The 17,965-nt window shown below is 41.2% G+C and overlaps 1 protein-coding gene across 1 annotated transcript in view; it reads right to left on the reverse strand.

The window, feature by feature from the left end:
• Nucleotides 1-17,965, reverse strand: part of thsd7aa (thrombospondin, type I, domain containing 7Aa) — a 201,930-nt gene that overhangs the window by 86,205 nt on the left and 97,760 nt on the right. The window contains exons 5-6 of the mRNA XM_055018016.1: nt 16,699-16,854; nt 12,994-13,197 (exon numbers count right to left, since the gene is read on the reverse strand). Of these exons, the coding sequence (XP_054873991.1) occupies nt 12,994-13,197; nt 16,699-16,854 (360 nt within the window). The remainder of the gene's footprint in view (nt 1-12,993; nt 13,198-16,698; nt 16,855-17,965) is intronic.

Genomic DNA, 17,965 nt, shown 5'->3' on the forward strand with positions numbered 1-17,965 from the left:
AAAAACGCCAAACTAAATGGTGGACTGCCATGGAATTTACTGACACATTCATACTCTTCAAAGGACGGAACCTTTCTTTGCCCCAGTGATTCATGACAACCATACATTTTCACAACTGTCAAGGATCATTGCAGCATCTAGTATGATTGGTGTTGATTCATGGACAGATAATTATGACACAACCAATCAAATTGTGCATTATTGAACAGAGCTGTTGATCAAAAGTAGGCTGTACTTGACTAATGACTTTTTGTGGTCATACAAGTTGGGACTGATGTCTCTGAACACATCATAAGTAGCATGGTGCTGTTACAGCTAGTTGTGTTTCCTAGATGGCTGATTCAACAAAGCATCTGACACTGGTGACTGCTGTCTACAGCCCATCTCCTTCCAACTGTCAACTTTTGTTTCTTTAAACAGAAAGAGCATGCAGACAGTCAAACTCAATTATTGTTTGAAGAATTTTTGCTGTGGTTACATGGACGGATTTGGAAATGATCTTCCCCCTAATCATGGAGGAAAAAATTTAAGAAAGTCAGATGCATTCCAGGAACAACCTGAATGACAAACACCCTCTGTTACACCCAGCCTAGGGGTGCTCAAACGTAACACGAAGTGCCATCTGTCATTGGTCCCAAGCAACCATCAATAAACATTTCCTCAAAGAACTGAAGTGTTTATTAACAATAAAGATGTAGTTTAAACAAAGGATGTGGTTTTAAACAAAACAAAGCAGTGGTAATGTTTAACTAAAATCCGGAGTGAGCAAAATCAAAATAACAAACAAAAAAAACAACCATGGGCAAAAGAAAACAGAGGTTTACCTCCCTTCCTATGTTAAAGATGAGAAAAGAGCCAAATCAAAAGTGGCAGCTCACTCCTACACAGAGGTGGGTAGTAACGAGTTACATTTACTCCCTTACATTTACTTGAGTAACTTTTTGAAAAAAATGTATTTCTGAGAGTAGTTTTACTCTGTCATACTTTCAACTTCTACTCACACTGGGCTACACTCGACTCGTAACTTTTTTATTTACCACATTAGAGCTGCTTTATTTTGCCAGAGAGATGCCCCCAGTGGATCTACCACATGACTGTGTTTCACCAATCAGATGAAGCAACAACAATCACGTGACTCCGTTTCACCAGACGTTGCCCTACAGCAGTTGGGTGTGTGTGTGTGTGTGTGTGTGTGTGTGTGTGTGTGTGTGTGTGTGTGTGTGTGTGTGTGTGTGTGTGTGTGTGTGTGTGTGTGTGTCAAATACAGCATGCACATACAGTCTATGTGCAAACATTACTTTACTACAGGTATTTGTTTCAAAGGCTTTATGTTGTGAAAAATTGAGATTTGTTTCTTGTGCCTTAACTTGTTATTTTGTAAAGATGTTGTTTGTTTTTCTTCTTTTATTTTATTATTTAGAAATACCAGAATTTGCACATTATTTTACATTTTTGTCTGTCTGATCACATCATTTCTAAAAAAAAATAAATCAGACATTACAATCAAACAGTTACTCAGTACTTGAGTAGTCTTTTCACCAAATACTTTTTTACTCTTACTTGAGTAATTTTTTGGATGATTACTTTTTACTTCTACTTGCGTGATATTATACTGAAGTAATGTTACTCTTACTTGAGTACAATTTTTGGCTACTCTACCCACCTCTGCTCCTACATTCACTTTGCTACTATACATTACCACAAACCATGTTTTACACTACAAAGTATGAATTGTGCTGGCTGCGTGTGGTGTTTGGAAGCAGTGGATGATGGATGGCCCATCCTCTGACCCAGAGACGGCATCATCCCTCCGCCTTTAATACCGGCCTTTGTGGTTGCCCAACCAATCCTGTGCTGACCCAGCATCCTAGCGTCCAGTCCTAGCAGTGAGACGGCGTATCTCTATTTGCATACTGGATTGGCAAACCAAAGGAGACACACACTCACAGAAAAACACTACACTTTTCTGTACGACCGCAGTCATAACACCCACACAAAATATTGAAAATGAATCCTTTTAAAGGAAATTAATGATTTCAGTGTAAACTAAAATCTTTAAAAAATTACTTGCACCAAGCCATCTACTTTCAGATGTACGTCACTTTGGATAAAAGCGTCTGCTGAATGAAATTGTAGGAAGAGCTTCAGAGAAAGCACCTCCCTTCGTTGCTGCTCCACATGCCATTCAAAATCATTCTGCTAAACACACAGATCTGAGAAGCTGAAGCGATATCAGTTTGCTCTGAGCTCAGAAAGCAACTGAAGTGATCAAAGGGACAATTTCCTTTTTAACATTACACACATCAGACAAGTCAAACCTCTGTCTGAACCTCTGTTGATGGAAATGCACCAGACCTAGGCTGACATCTCCCCTATTCATTTGTGCCACATCCGGGGGAGATTGCCTCTGACACAGTCACAGGAAATGGGGAAGAAAGGCAGACTAAATCCAAGCTGACTGTGTGGAGCAGGCTGTGCTAATCTAATTTACCAATAAGTGTGAGGGTGCCATGAAAGGAACCCATACCTCTGTAACTGAGAGCCCCTCACAAGATGGAAGGAAAGAAAGAAAGAAGACAGAAAGATGAAGATGAGGTCACCTTGAACAGTTTTTCTTTTATTCTTGAGATTGAAATTACTTACCTGGATGTATTCATAAACCATCTAAATGTTTCCAAATAGTAAGGAGTGCCATGAGGAATACAGGGACAGGGAAGAAGTGAAAATTATCTGAAAATATTTTGTCTCACAACCTCCTACACAATGGCCCTAATTGAAAAACAAGTCTGTCTTATTCAGCACTAAAAAAATAAATATAGTAGTAAATATAGTCAGAATTTATTCATTATTTCTATTACATTAGATGCTGTAAAATAATCTACTGCTAGGGTTTCAGTTGTCATTTAACCAATGCTGTTTCCATCAGTGTTACACCCTAATTAAACTTTTCCAAGTAGATACTGAATTACAAATTTTCACAAAATTATGAGAAACATATTAACCACAGCACTCCCCCATTTTCACTAAAGGACAGCGTAGCTACAGAGCAACCAGCTCATGTCTCAAGTCATATGGAAGACTTCAATGTGTATGTGTATGAATGATTTCATGTTCTGTGATGTCAAAGAATCCCTGTCATTGCAAAGCGGCTGACACCAGTGAATTTTGGGCCAGTGTTTGGTTCGAACTTGAGAGACACAGAGCATTTGCACTAGTCTGTGTTGATTTGTCCTCCATTTCCAATGACCAACTTTATCTGCAATCTGTAATAAGGCTCAGTTTATAAAAGCTTACAAATGCCACGCAGTTAAAGATCAAGATGAACTTTATTGTCCCTTTGTGGAAATTTTCTTTGGATATATTGCCAGACTGAGGGCAGAAGACACAGCATGACATCATTCCAACATAATAAAAACACAAATACACATAAGAATGTATTTAAAAGTATGCGTCACAGTGCCAGTTAATTATGCCTTGATTTTTACAATGTGTGGATTTTAAAGTGTTAAGTGTAATGTGTTGGTTTTCGTGTGGTTCTAGTGAGTTTTTTTTTATTTTATCTGCATGAACTTCCTTATAATGTAATCAAGGCAATGATGGACAGCTGGTGCTGATTGAATGTGGCTCCCCAAGGTGCACAGCTGGCAGAGTATATAGGAGAGGCGGTACAACAGGACGGCAGAAGGGCCAGTGGAAGCACAAGGAATGGGCAGCATAGATGCCGGGACGTGACCGTCCAGAGCCCTCCAGGACACGGGAGTAATGGATCGATCACAGAGGCTTCATACAATGCCCGCAAACAGCTAAGTGAAGGAACGTTATTGAGCCTGAGCCCACGCTGGTGTGTGTGTGGTTTTGCTTGCTTGCATGGTTTGTTACTGAGGCTGTGGTGCCCTCCTTCCTTTTTTAGCTTTGCAGACGCGAGGAGGACGGGGTGAGCTGCACCGAGTGGACCGGGACAACGTGGGAGCGGGACGTGAGGGACGGCCAGAAACAAAACGGAGTCGAGCAGCAAGGTGCAGCAGCAAGGCGCAGCAGCAAGGCGCAGCAGCAAGGCGCAGCAGCAAGGCGCAGCAGCAAGGCGCAGCAGCAAGGCAGCAAGTCGCAGCAGCAAGGCGCAGCAGCAAGGCGCAGCAGCAGAAGCAGTGATGAGGAGTGCTGTATGGAGGCCTGACACTGCCGTAGAAGATTGAGCACAACTTTGGACCTTAAGTGACTACCTTTTTTTATTATGGGGATTGTGTTACAGCATCTTTTAATCCTGGGACTTCTGTTTTTATTACTCTATTGTTTTATCTTGGTTTTCGAATTAAAATATATTTTAAATCAAACCAAAGCTGCAGTCCATTCTTTTTAACAGTGGATAACCAACATACTGCTGGTATACTTTTAATCTCATCTAGTGTGACATATGTACATTAGTAACCAATATCTGAAGATTTGTATAATAATGCACAGCTCCTATCACCTCTTTTGTGCTCATTTATTTTTTTGCAGACATAGGCGCATGTGACTTCTTAAATCTGTTCAGCCTGCAGTGTGGAACATTGTATTGTCTCTAATATGTTATCTGCTTACAGTGAGGCTGTAAAATAGAAAAAAGATAATGAGGGATAATTTTACTCTGGCTTATGGCACATTCCTCATCAACATACTGAAGACGTGGATGGTCAGGTATGTCTTCCTATAACATTTTATACTCTTTAGGACAACCTGGTAAAACAAAAGTCATCCGAAGTTATGTTGTTCAAATTATGCAGGGGGGAAAAAAGATTGCAATGATGCATGCTAGGAAGCTCCCATTTCTTTTTCTTTGTTTGCCATAATTAAATGATAAAAATAGAACCCTGCTGCAGCATTATTGCCTCCAAGTATAATATTCAGTCATTTCTTTAGTTGTTCTCTACTTATATGAACATTAAAGAACAGCACACAGTAAATATGCCATTCTTGGCTAAAGAGCTCCAAAAGATCTGAACTTTAGAAAACTAAAAAAACTAAAATAATGAATGAAACAGGACTTGACAGCATTTCCTTGACAGAATTGTCTTTCAATGACAGTTATCTTTTAATTGTACTGTGGAGCAAGATTATGATAACCAGCTGTAGCTGTAGCAGGAGCATGTCACTTTGGGATGAAGAGGGTAATCGCTGCTACTGCAAGAACATGGTGCACAGCAGCCTGTGAATGGGGACCTTTATTCTAATATGGAAAGTGAAGAGCAACTTCATGCCTTTCTCTCTTCTCTCATTCTCCCCAGAGCCCTCATTAGCAGCTACTGTATTATGGTTCAGGAATCTACACATAATTGCTACTACACTTCGCACCAGCATGTGTTTACACACACTAGACCCATAAAAACGATTGGATAAAAATACCAAATTCAGGTCATGGTCGATTTATTAATTTAAAGTGAGTTTTGACATATTTCAGTTCCCCAACTTAAAAAATGATGCAGAAACAAAGCTGCTCACCCACCTACCCATCTGCTGTTGTAGTTTATACTTTTACCAGTGAATTTTTAGAGCATTCTGTCCTATTTTCTATTTTTTTCCTATGGTCTCACTGCAAATTACTAAGCAATTTCCCATACCTTTTCCACTTGCCAATGAATTGCACACTTCAGGGGACTAGATATTTGAAATCTTACATTCCCCTAAAAAAAAATCTAAATAATAATGTTTCTCTCAAACTATTCGGCACAACAAATGTTTCCTTTACCAGAAGCTGCCTCAGAGAATACATTAGCATGATGGAAGTCTCTATTTACCATGTCTTTGATTAAATGGAGTTAGACTCCATTGAACAACTGAACAAATGAACAAAAATGAACATAAATGAAACAGGAAAATGTTTTCCTCAATCTCAGTTGTTTTCTGTCCACACCTTTCCCTAAAAACTAGAAACATGTTGAGCATTTTTTTTAATGATACATTATTCCCTTCATTCCTTTTAGCATAGTCTCTGAAATTTGAGCACTATTCAAGCTGCAAGTACAAAAGACCAGCAACGTTTACCTTTTAATTCACTTGGCTCATGGTCAATGTTCTGAAACTCAGCCAAAACCCTTTTTACACATGGGATAGGTAACATTGCTACTTTATCAGTCTATTCTGCCATTCAGACATACTGTAGATCATTTTAAAGTTAATGTTGTTAAGCCTGGAAAGGTAGCTTTATAGAAAGGAACGCTTTATAGAACAAGAACTGCTTTTCATTTATCCCTAATATAAGAAAACAAGAACAATCCCAGGTTTCTTTTCAGCACTGTCCAGGCTAAGAAAGAGTCAAAGCTCTGTGGAGCCTTGTGTTCCTCTAATCCTTAGGAGTAATGACCAGAGGTGGGTAGAGTAGCCAAAAATTGTACTCAAGTAAGCGTAATGTTACTTCAAAATAATGTGACCTACCAAGTCTGACGTTATGCTTCACTTCGCCCTGTTTTAAATAGAAGACAAAAGATGGAGATATCATGCTAATGCTATGCTAATGTTGTCAGACTCCGAAGCAAGATCAAATTTCTCTAAATTGCCCCTGTTTTTTTCATTCGCTGGCTGCTACGTGTGTAGAGTTTGTGCCGCTATGCCATTCGTATGAGGTCATGTGACTGCGGGGTGTGAAACGTATCTGGTGAAATGGAGACACGTGATTATTGTTGCTTCGTCTGATTGTTCTTTGCATGGTTCGAGGCTAGCAACCACATGCCAGCCCAGAAGACTCCTCCTCCCCCAGGTGAACAGGCACTTCACCTTCATCCAGCTGATGGGAGGAGGACCTTCTCCAGAGTCAGTGCACGGAAAGCTGCAGGCCCAGACAATATACCAGGGCGTGTGTTTAGAGACTGTGCTGATCAGCTAGTAGAAGTCTTCGCAGACATTTTTAACATCTCTCTAGACCAGGCAGTAATCCCTCCCAGCTTCAAAAGAACCACTGTCATCCCTGTGCCCAAGAAGTCAGCTGTCATGTGCATAAATGACTACCGCCCAATAGCACTGACCCCCATTGCGATGAAGTGCTTCGAGCGTTTAGTTATGAAGCACATCAAGTCTGTCCTTCCTGCTTCTCTTGACCCTCTACAATTTGCCAACCGCCCCAACCAATCCACCGACGACACCATATCCTTTAGTCTACACTCTGTCCTCTCACACCTAGACTCCCCAAATACATATGCCAGAATGCTGTTCATAGATTTTAGTTCAGCATTTAATACAATAATCCCCCAGCAGCTGGTAAACAAACTCTCCTTGTTAGGTCTTTACACCTCCCTCTGCAACTGGACCTTGGATTTCCTGTCTCAGAGACCACAGTGTGTACGTGTGGGCAGCAGAATGTCAGGCACCATCACGCTGAGCACCGGCGCCCCCCAGGGATGTATGCTCAGCCACCTTCTGTTCACACTGCTCACCCATGACTGTGCTGCCGAGACAGAATCCAACGTCATCATCAAGTTTGCCGATGACACCACAGTGGGCCTCATCAGCAGCAACGACGAGACGACCTACAGAGCAGGAGTGGAACGCTTGGTAAGATGGTGCAGCAACAACAACCTGACCCTGAATGTGGACAAAACTAAAGAGCTGGTGGTGGACTTCAGGAGGCCACCAGCTGACCACCATCCACTAAACATCAATGGCTCCACGGTAGAGAGGGTCAAGAGCACCAAATTCCTGGGGGTGCACATCACAGATGACCTCAGCTGGTCTCTCCACACCAACTCCACAGTGAAGAAAACACAACAACGCCTTCGCTTCCTGAGGAGACTGAAGAGAGCCAGCCTTCCAGCTCCCATCCTGACCACCTTCTACAGGGCCACTGTGGAAAGTGTCCTGACTGGCTGTTTCACCGCATGGTTTGGAAACTGTACAGAAGTGGATCACAGATCTCTGCAACGTGTGGTCAGGACGGCGGAGAGGATCATCGGTGCCTCCCTCTCGGCTCTCCAATACATCTACCAAGAACACTGCATATGCAGGACCACCTCCATCATGAAGGACCCCTCCCACCCCTCACATGGACTGTTTGTTGCCCTTCCATCAGGAAAAAGACTGCATAGCCTCAGAACCCACACATCAAGGTTCTGCAGCAGCTTCTTCCTACAGGCAGTCAGACTGTTGAACTCCCTGCAGCTACAACACATGTAGACCTGCACCCATCGCCTCCATATCCAAAACTGCAGTCACATTAATCTCATTCACTATCAACCCAGTAGCAAATATGATTGTGTCTGATGTATGCTTGTGCTTTTGTTTTGTTTTTGTTTTCTTATCTAGTTTAGTCTTTTTAAATTATCTTATGTTTATTTTTACCTTATATTTATTCTTAACTTTTTTATAGTATTACCCTCATTTCTGCACTGTGAAATGGATATGAGAAACATCATTTTGTTTAACTGTGTACTACGAACATTGCTGAATGACAGTAAAGCTGAAGTTGAAGTTGGTGAAACACAGTCATGTGGTAGATCCACTGGGGGCATCTCTCTGGCAAAATAAAGCCTATCTAACGTGGTAAATAAAAAAGTAACGAGTCGAGTGTAGCCCAGTGTAACGGAGTAAGATTAGCATTTCTTTTTCACAAATACACTCAAGTAAAAAGTATGGCAGAGTAAAACTACTTTCAGAAGTACATTTTTTTCAAAAAGTAAATGTATCGGAGTAAATGTAACTTGTTACTACCCACCTCTGGTAATGACTTCATGACCTTCTTTACCATTAAAGTTTAAACTATCAGAGAAAAAATCATGTATATGTCTTTAGGTGCACTGGCTCTTGGGGTGTCCATAGAACCAGACTTGTATTTCGAGTACTTCTCTGCTGTAAAATCTCTTGGAGCTCACATCAGTAGTAAACCCTTCTACTTCTAAACCAGCAACATGTCTGTTAGATCCCATCCCAACCTGACTCTCTTCCCTTTAATTAACACTGCAGGATTAAACATCATTAACTTCTCTTTACAAACAGGCTACATACAGCAGGCTTTCAAAGTTGCCATAATGAAGCCACTAATTTCTACGACAGCTTATCATTTCAAAGTACATCTTCCATTTCCACAGGCCTGTGAAAAGCACATCATGTGTTACTGAAAAATAAAGTTTTTAGATGTCTGACAAAACTGTTGCCACAATTTCTAATGGAGCTTTAAAGTTTTCAGTCATAACTAAAGTCCCTTGTCTCATTATTTCTTATTTCATAGTTTTATTGGATTTCACTTATTTTTCTTGCCATTTGTGACATAGAATTGAAAGTCCTGAGTTTCTACCTGCTGGCAGAATGGATCCTGAAATAAAACTCGGTGGGTAGTTAGTTAGCCTCTGTGTTACATGATATTGTCCATCTTTTTCTCAAGAAAGCAATACCCTCTATACACATCAGCCACAACATTATGACCACTGACAGATGAAGTTAGTAATATCGATCATCTTGTTATAATCCAACGTTCTGCTGGGAAACCTTGAGTCCTGACATTCATGTGGATGCTTAACATGTACCACACACCTAAACATTGCAGGTCAAGCAACCCTCAACCCCCCGCCTCCACATGGCACTAGCAGTCCTTTGTGCTAGTTGCCACCCTCAGTGGGACAATGCACCCTGACACACTGCAGAAACTACTCAGGAGTGGTCCAAGGAACACGACAGAGTTAAGCTTTTCACCCAGGTTCCACACTAACCAGATCCAAATCTTATTGAGCATCCGTGGGATATGCAAGCACAAGCATGATCTAGGTAGGTCCCACCCTGTAACCCACAGGACCCACACCATTCCGGTGCCACAGGAAATCCCCAGAGGTCCTGTGTCCATGCCCCATTGGGTGAGAGGAGTTTTAGCAGCATAAAGAAAACTAACACAATATTAGGCAGGTGGTCATAATGCTATGCCTGATTGGTGCGGTGTATATTTGTACAGTTTCAAGCCCCAGTAAGTGAAATTTTAAAAGGAATGCCTGTGACATCTCACAAGAAGAGGCCTTTATTTGTCACAAATATATATGAAATTCTGAGGATTTCAAAGCATTAGACTTGGCGGACACCACTGTCCCACAATGGTAAAATAAAGAAATAAAAGGATCTGTCTTGCTGTTTGGTCCAAGTCACTCTGTGTGCGTACGTGTGTGTGTGTGTGTGTGTGCGTGTGTGTGTGTGTGTGTGCGTGCGTGCGTGCGTGCGTGCGTGCGTGCGTGTGTGTGTGTGTGTGTGTGTGCGTGTGTGCGTGTGTGTGTGTGTGTGCGTGCATGTATGAGCGAGTGAGTGAAAGAGAGAGAGAAAGGCAGTGAGGTCCCTCAGGCACTGTTCTTCTTATAGCTCATATTCTCTTCCAGCACAGTTTTGGCCAGTTACCTGTGATGGAACCCAGGGAAAAGCAGCTACATGTGTATAAGAACACAATGAAATTGCTTAGAGTAGCACAAACAGTAGAGGGATACAGCAAATACAGCAATTACAAGGCTACTAGGGTTCAACAGAACCACATCATCACTACTGTTCCATGTATTTTTTCGTCATCAAAGAATTTTTATCTCTAAGATTTCTCACAGGCACAGATACAAATAAATAGAACTGTAGAACAGAAAAGCCAGACATCAATTTCGACTAATGCATTCAATTAATATTAAATATTAATATTAAAATACTTCATGGTGATATAGAAATCATCTAAGAATCCAAGATGATAGCAAATAGTCCTGATCTTGATTTGGAATAGTGTCTTAATAGTTTGATATGCCCAGAGATGCTAAAGGGGTCAAACTGTACAAACAGGAAAGCAAAACCTGAGATGAATGCTGTATTATGCAGCGCAGTTGACACTGTTAGGATCGACACATGCTTTCAATGTATGATACATGCAACACATCTGCTGTTCTCTTTATATAAGCTGGATCCCCAGCTCCGACTAGATATGCAACATCACAAGTTGATGCCCTTCAACAGATAAGTCATTATGCAGTTTTACAGCTTCAAGATAAATATACTCTTCAGAAAAGCAGCGGTTTTGTCATATTTCACTGTTATTCTGCTTATATCTGTGTGACATACCCGGTGAATGCTGTTGACGGCAATTCAAATGATGCAACAGTGGGATCAGGCCAGGGCATCAGACCCAAGATTTTAAAATACATTGCAATGTACGCTTGACCAGAAGGCTTACTTGGAGTGGCGTGACAGACAGTTCAATTCAATTAAGTTCAATTCAATTCAATTCAATTCAGTTCAATTCAATTCAATTCAATTCAATTCAATTCAATTCAATTCAATTCAATTCAATTCAATTCAATTCAATTCAATTCAATTCATCCATCCATCCATTATCTATACACCGCTTAATCCTCACTAGGGTCGCGGGGGGGGGGGTGCTGGAGTCTATCCCAGCTGACTCGGGCGAAGGCAGGGGACACCCTAGACAGGTCGCCAGTCTGTCGCAGGGCTACATATATAGACAAACAATCACTCTCACATTCACACCTACGGGCAATTTAGAATGATCAATTAACCTCAGCATATTTTTGGACTGTGGGAGGAAGCCGGAGTACCCGGAGAAAACCCACGCATGCACAGGGAGAACATGCAAACTCCATGCAGAAAGATCCCGGGAAAGCCGGGACGCGAACCAGGGATCTTCTCGCTGCAAGGCGAAAGTGCTAACCACTACGCCACTGTGCAGCCCTCAATTCAATTCAATTCAATTCAATTCAATTCAATTCAATTCAATTCAATTCAATTCAATGCAATTCAATTTAATGCAATTCAATTCAATTTAATGCAATTCAATTTAATGCAATTCAATTCAACTTTATTTATATAGTGCCAATTACAGTCAAATTGTCTCAAGATGCTTTATAGAACCCATATGCCTGACCCCCAGAGCAAACCCTAAGGTGACAGTGGCAAGGAAAACACCCTTTTAACAGGGAAGAAACCTTGAGCAGAACCTGGCTCTTTATGTGGGGGAACCCATCTGCCTACTGGCTGGCAGGTTGAGAGGGACAGAAGAGGTAGAGAGGTAGAGGGATGTAGAGAACTAGAGGGGTAGGGGTAGAAAGGTAGAGGAGTAGAGAGGTAGAAGGGTAGAAGGGTAGAGGGGTAGAGGGGTAGAGAGGTAGAGGTAGAAGGGTAGATGGGTAGAGGGGTAGAGAGGTAGAGGTAGAAGGGTAGAGGGGTAGAGGGGTAGAGAGGTAGAGGTAGAAGGGTAGAGGGGTACAGAGGTGGAGAAGGGGAGGAATGGGAGAAGAGGAGGGTGGGGGACAAGGATCATGGGTCAAGATACTGAGATTAAAGGGACAGATACATGCCTGTGCTGTGTTAGCGTACTTTAAAAACTTCACTACCAGGCAACTGCAAATTGCATCAAACATTATTCTCAGGATCATATCTCTGATTCCAATCTGAGCACACTAACAAATTTTAACTTACACTTTCTGAAAGCATGATTTTCTTAGATGTCCATTGTGAATAAATGTGCATTGACCTATTCAGAAATCACAGACAAAAGATGCACATCATGATGCCAGAACTTAATCACTTTCGTACTTAATTATGTGTTTTTGAAGTACAATCTGTAATATTTCTGCATTCAAATGTCTAAAAGCAACTATGCTGATTTCATACTGCATAGTTTGTTTACTTGCCTACCTACATGATGCAAAAGATTTTCAATAATATTCACACCCAGAGAAATGTGTAATTTTATTCAATGTAACAGTGTGTTTTATTTTAATGACCTGTCGATGGCTATTCCCTGTAGCTGAGGAAATGCTTGTAAACACCAGGTAATGGTCAGAGAGAGTGGAAGGAAGAAGAAATCTGCAAGCTTCAAGTTGTTTCTTCTTTCTGTTGTTTATACTGATCCTTTGTGACAGATCAGTTACTTTAGTATGATTGTGACGAAATGTTAGCTGCAGTAGCTGTATGGCTAGTAAACTTATTAAATGGTAAGTAAACAATCAACAGTGCATTACTTGTGGTGACCTTCAAAGCAACTTTAAGCATATGTCTACTCACCATCACTGTTGACACACTGGACTTGAGGGATTTGGGTTCCTGGTCCACATTCCTTCTCATTGTCAGGGATACACTCCTCCAGTTTAACCACCAGCCAGTCAAAGCAGCTGGGATCTTCACACGGTATTGTCTCCACTAGGTGGGGGCAGTTCCCTGTCCCACCTGTCGGCTCATTGACTATCCTCCTCTTCCTCAGTTTGAAGCCTGTTGGGGAACAACATGAGCCTAATAAAGTAAATGAAAGCAAACCAGTCCAACACTAATAAAACACAGCAGCCACTCTGTCATCTGCTGAACAAAATATCCTGCAATTACACAAATCACTATGTGCAACGGCAAGAACATTAACTTCACTCTGTGGTCATAGTGTGTTTCTGATGATACCATAATATTGCATTTATTGTGATAGTCCATAAATCCTGAAGTTGACAGAAATTCAAAGATGAATTTCACATAATGACTGTTGTAACTCTCCTTTCGTTAAATTAGATTTTATACAGTGGCTTTGCTTGCAAGAATCCATTAATTCAGTGGGGGGTTTGTTCTCACATGTATGTCATTTCCTCTGCTCAAGGGCAAGAGATTCCATGACCCAAGTCCTGGGAAGGGGGACGTTCACTCCAGCCCAGCCAAGGTCACCAACCTTCTAATCCACACTTCTGCTCCAGCCTGATAAGCAGCTGAGCCCCGAGTGCCTACAGCATTCAGGTGGAGGCAGCAGAATCTCCCCTTTTCCACAGAATTTTTGTCTCTCTTTTTCTCTCAAAAACCTTTATTTAATCAGGCAGGTCAGCTGAACATGTACCACCATGTGTCTCGTCCCAGTGAAGGAGGTTTTATCTGTGAGGGCAGGGGGTGGTGGGGTTTGTATGAAGGAAGGCTTGGGGTGCAGGGAATTCAATTCTATCAGGCATCACTCACTTGTTATCTGCAGGGTGTATCATGAATGGCATAGCTGAAAGATACAGGGGTAGCACAGGCTGCTGTCAGAGCTAGAATAAATTAAATTTACACAACAAGAATGAAGGAAATTATATGTTTGGGGGTTTTTTTATCTCTGGATACCTACTTTTTATTTTGCGTCATCCACTGTGTCCTAATAAAGTGGACTGAACTATTTCACAAGCTGAATTTGCAAGTGTCATCCGGTGGATTCAGTCAGCGATAGCTTTTACATCCATTTCATGAATTAGCCAAACTAGAGCATGAAACTTGTAGAACTTTTTAAAAAAGGGACTCTTTAAAATATTGGTGTCAGTACTATTTATGCTGAAATACGAAATCCACATTCACCTAAGCATGGTCAAATCACAAATTATTATATTAAAGATACTGTGTGAGCTGACTTGAGTAAATTTAAAATAGACAAGTGTTCTAGTATGTACAAAACATCGGCAGTGGTGGCCTGTGTCCTATATACACATATGCCCTACTATTATACTTGCCTAGTTCAAACAACCAGGATCCCAACTTGGCTTACAATGCATTGTAACACATCAGGACCCTTGAGGGTTTGGAGCAGCTGAGGATGTCAGTCTGCAGTAATATCTATCAGCTACAGTGCAGAGCTGTCAACAGTGTGACAAACTTTGTATCGTCAGACTTAACACAAATTGACACCTATGTAGCTGGTATTGAGAAATATATGTACTATTACACAGTATATATCAATTTGAATATCATTTAATTAATAGTATAAATTTACTCTTCGTGATAGCTTAAACAAATCATTTTGTCTCAAATCCAAGGATAATCACAAACTGTATCATTGCTCGTGGTCTATGTTTTGTCATGTAGAAACACGATGATGTGTGTCTATATTAATTTAAACTGGAAAGGTGTGTTCCACTGCACCCAGATTACAGCTGGTAAACTGTTTCTCATTCACATGGTCCACAACAGATGATATAAAGCCAGGAGAACCTATTTTAGCTACATGTCATTGGATAATGAAAGTCAAGGTACACATAGTTGAGGAAGTGAGTTTGCTGTACAGAATGTACAGTACACGAAGCAAGAGCAGAAGTGGTGTTGTGAGCAAATTAGCAAGTAGGAGTGGATCAATCACTAAGATGCATGGAGAAGAATTTACAGCCATCCCTTTCATTTGAGACGCTTCATTAGGGCAGAGTCAACATACATTAGTCATGGTGGACACCACAGTTCCAGGGATAATTAGGGTTGAAACAGCGACCATGTCAACCCCACTGAGGGACTCGCACAACCTGCCACAACAGCTAGATGAGGTGACAATACATTGGCTATTCTTTAGACGTTCCTTTAAAGATATTTCAGTGCAAAATTACATCCTGAAAGAATACACAATACCATTTTTAAATGGTTAGAGGCAAGGTGAGGACTTCATAGATCTGCACATTCTGGAGGAGGCAACAGCCTTTTAAATATTACCATTAGTACAGTGACAAGTATTTAGGGGTTAAATCAATGACCATAGAATGGCATTAGGGATAACACATTAGTAATGTACATTGTATATGCCGACAAGCTGTACCAACAAAATAGGAAACTACAAAATTTATGATCACGTGAATCACTTGCAGTACTGCCATATATCAAAGTGCTAATATCAAACAGAACTATTTATTTATTTTTACTTATTTATTAGTGTCACAGTGAACAAGCAACAGTCAGTTACGCTTCTTGTCTAGTTCCGCTCATTGTGGTTTTTTCGCCTTGGCTAATTCTTCGCTCTGTGTATTTCCCAGACTGGACCTCACCTGCTTCCGCTCCCTCCTGGATCCATTCGCCACAAGCCTCAGTCGTCCATAGCCACCCCAACCCCTGGATTGCTCCCTGTCTCGGACCATCCATGCCATACTGGATTCTGGCCACCACGTGCCACCTCACGCCGTCCCCTGCTCCACTCCACGCAACACCATCTGTACCTGCCGACTGTGGCCCAGCTCCCCACTAGCCTCTCCTGTCAGCGAAGTTCCTCAATCCTGAGCCAGGCTGGTAGCTATTGTCAGTATTTGTTTGTTGTATTAGCTTGTAAATATTTTGCATTCGTGTGTAGTTCGCCGCCGCTTATACGGCCTCAGTTTCCCTGTATATTTCTGGGTTAGTATATTCACTAGCTGGTTTGTCTGCTCGGTCCTGTAGCTGCTCGGTTTAGCGGAGCACTTCTACAAAGCGTAGATTCTGTCATTGTGTTCCTTTGTCGTATTATCCTGTGTACCTTGCTCTCCTGCCTAGGTGTTACTATCGTGGGTTAGTGATTCTGTGTATATTTATATCTTGTTGTAGCGGTTTAGTTCTCCGCCTGCCCATAGGGGCTCTTTTCCGTAGCCTTACCGGTTATCCTGTCACATCCGTCACTTCCGGTTGTAGTCCTAGATTCCGAAATTGTAATTCTCTTTGTATTTCGAATATAGTAAGTGAATTTCTTAAAATTTTTCCTGAAGTTGTCGTTTCTGATTCTGTGCACCTGAGAATCGTAAGAATTTGCTTTAGTTTTGGTTGGATTTTGGTCAATGTCATTGCATTCTCTTTTTTTTTGTATGAGATTTTCACAGATTCAAGTGTCACTCGATGAACTTGTGTAGGTTGTTCTGGTGCTCAGTTGGGGTTTCTTGCCTTTCTGGCCATTTTCAAGAAAGGACATCATCATTCTGAGATCTATACACCTGTATTACTCAACTAAATTTGAATCCATTGGCACTGCAATGCTCCGTCAGTTTTTACCTTTCTTGGCTGCCTGGTCTTGGCAGTTTTCATAGGTGCAGGGTCCCCAAGCACTCCACAAAGAAACCTCACACTCAACAGGGCAGCTGATATGGCAGAGCTGGATAGTGTCTGGAGGGATGCCCAGACATAGATCACTGTCCACCGGTCGCAGTGCTATAGAGACACAGACAAGATAATGATCAGTGACCTCTTGGCTACATGTAACAGAATGGTATACAAATAAATGGAAAAGAAACACGTGAGACATTCTACATATTAAATCCAACAAGAGGGCTTCTTTTTTGCACCATCAGCTGGAAATTATCAATTTTCAATCCCATATTCACAGAGAAACATGTCCTTTCAGCAAAAAATCAAAGTCAAAAAATGCAAGCATTTTAGAAATGGAACACTCATTTACATCATCCTCAAACACCCATATCTTCCAAAACCAGAAACAAAGCTTTTTTTTTTTTCTCTTCCCCAGCCGGTTTTCCATTCTGCCTGATTCTTGGTGGACCTCAGCTCCAAACAACTGAAGGTAACTCTCTGCAAGGGCATCAGGCTGAATCATTCTGGCTGTGCCAGAACAGAACTCAGGCTCATTCACATGCAAATTGTCTCTGCATGGGCAAAGGTGCATCCTTTATTAGTGCCGCTAAGTGTGCATACATGTCATCTGCCTTTGAGTGTCGCAACACAAGAACAGGTGATATATCAAATGCAAGACATGATTCAGTGCTATTTTATTAACATTTACAATCAATGTGTTTTACATACTTTGTCTGTTCTTTATAGTTGCTAAACACATGTACTTATGTGGGGAATAAACTTAAATTGGCTAATAAATGGGACCACTTCCATTGGATCAAACCATCCACCCCAGAATTCAGTGGCACTCAGGGATCTGTAAGAAGGCATTTGTAGAACACTTGTAAATTAGGGCAGTAGAATTTCTAGTTTAATCAATAATTCAGAAATATAAACAATGCTAGCAGCTTTGCATGATACAGAAATGTTTATGCTACAGTAAGCATGCTAATTGTCCTGCAATGACGCTACCCTATGTTAGCGTGTTTGTAAACACGAGTATTTTAGTAAAATTTACCATTAGCAGGTAAATAAATTCACCATTTTAGTTTTTGCTTCATTTTGAAATTTTGCCCAGTTTCGGAGAATGTATAATGTAGAATAATTGGCATGGAAGAAATGTCCCAGGCTTCCCTTTGCTACACTGCCACCATTTGTGTTTTGTGCATGTATCCTGCCAAAAGGGATAGTACCT

The sequence above is a fragment of the Amphiprion ocellaris genome, chromosome 15, assembly GCF_022539595.1.
Source record: "Amphiprion ocellaris isolate individual 3 ecotype Okinawa chromosome 15, ASM2253959v1, whole genome shotgun sequence".
Lineage (NCBI taxonomy): Eukaryota > Metazoa > Chordata > Actinopteri > Pomacentridae > Amphiprion > Amphiprion ocellaris.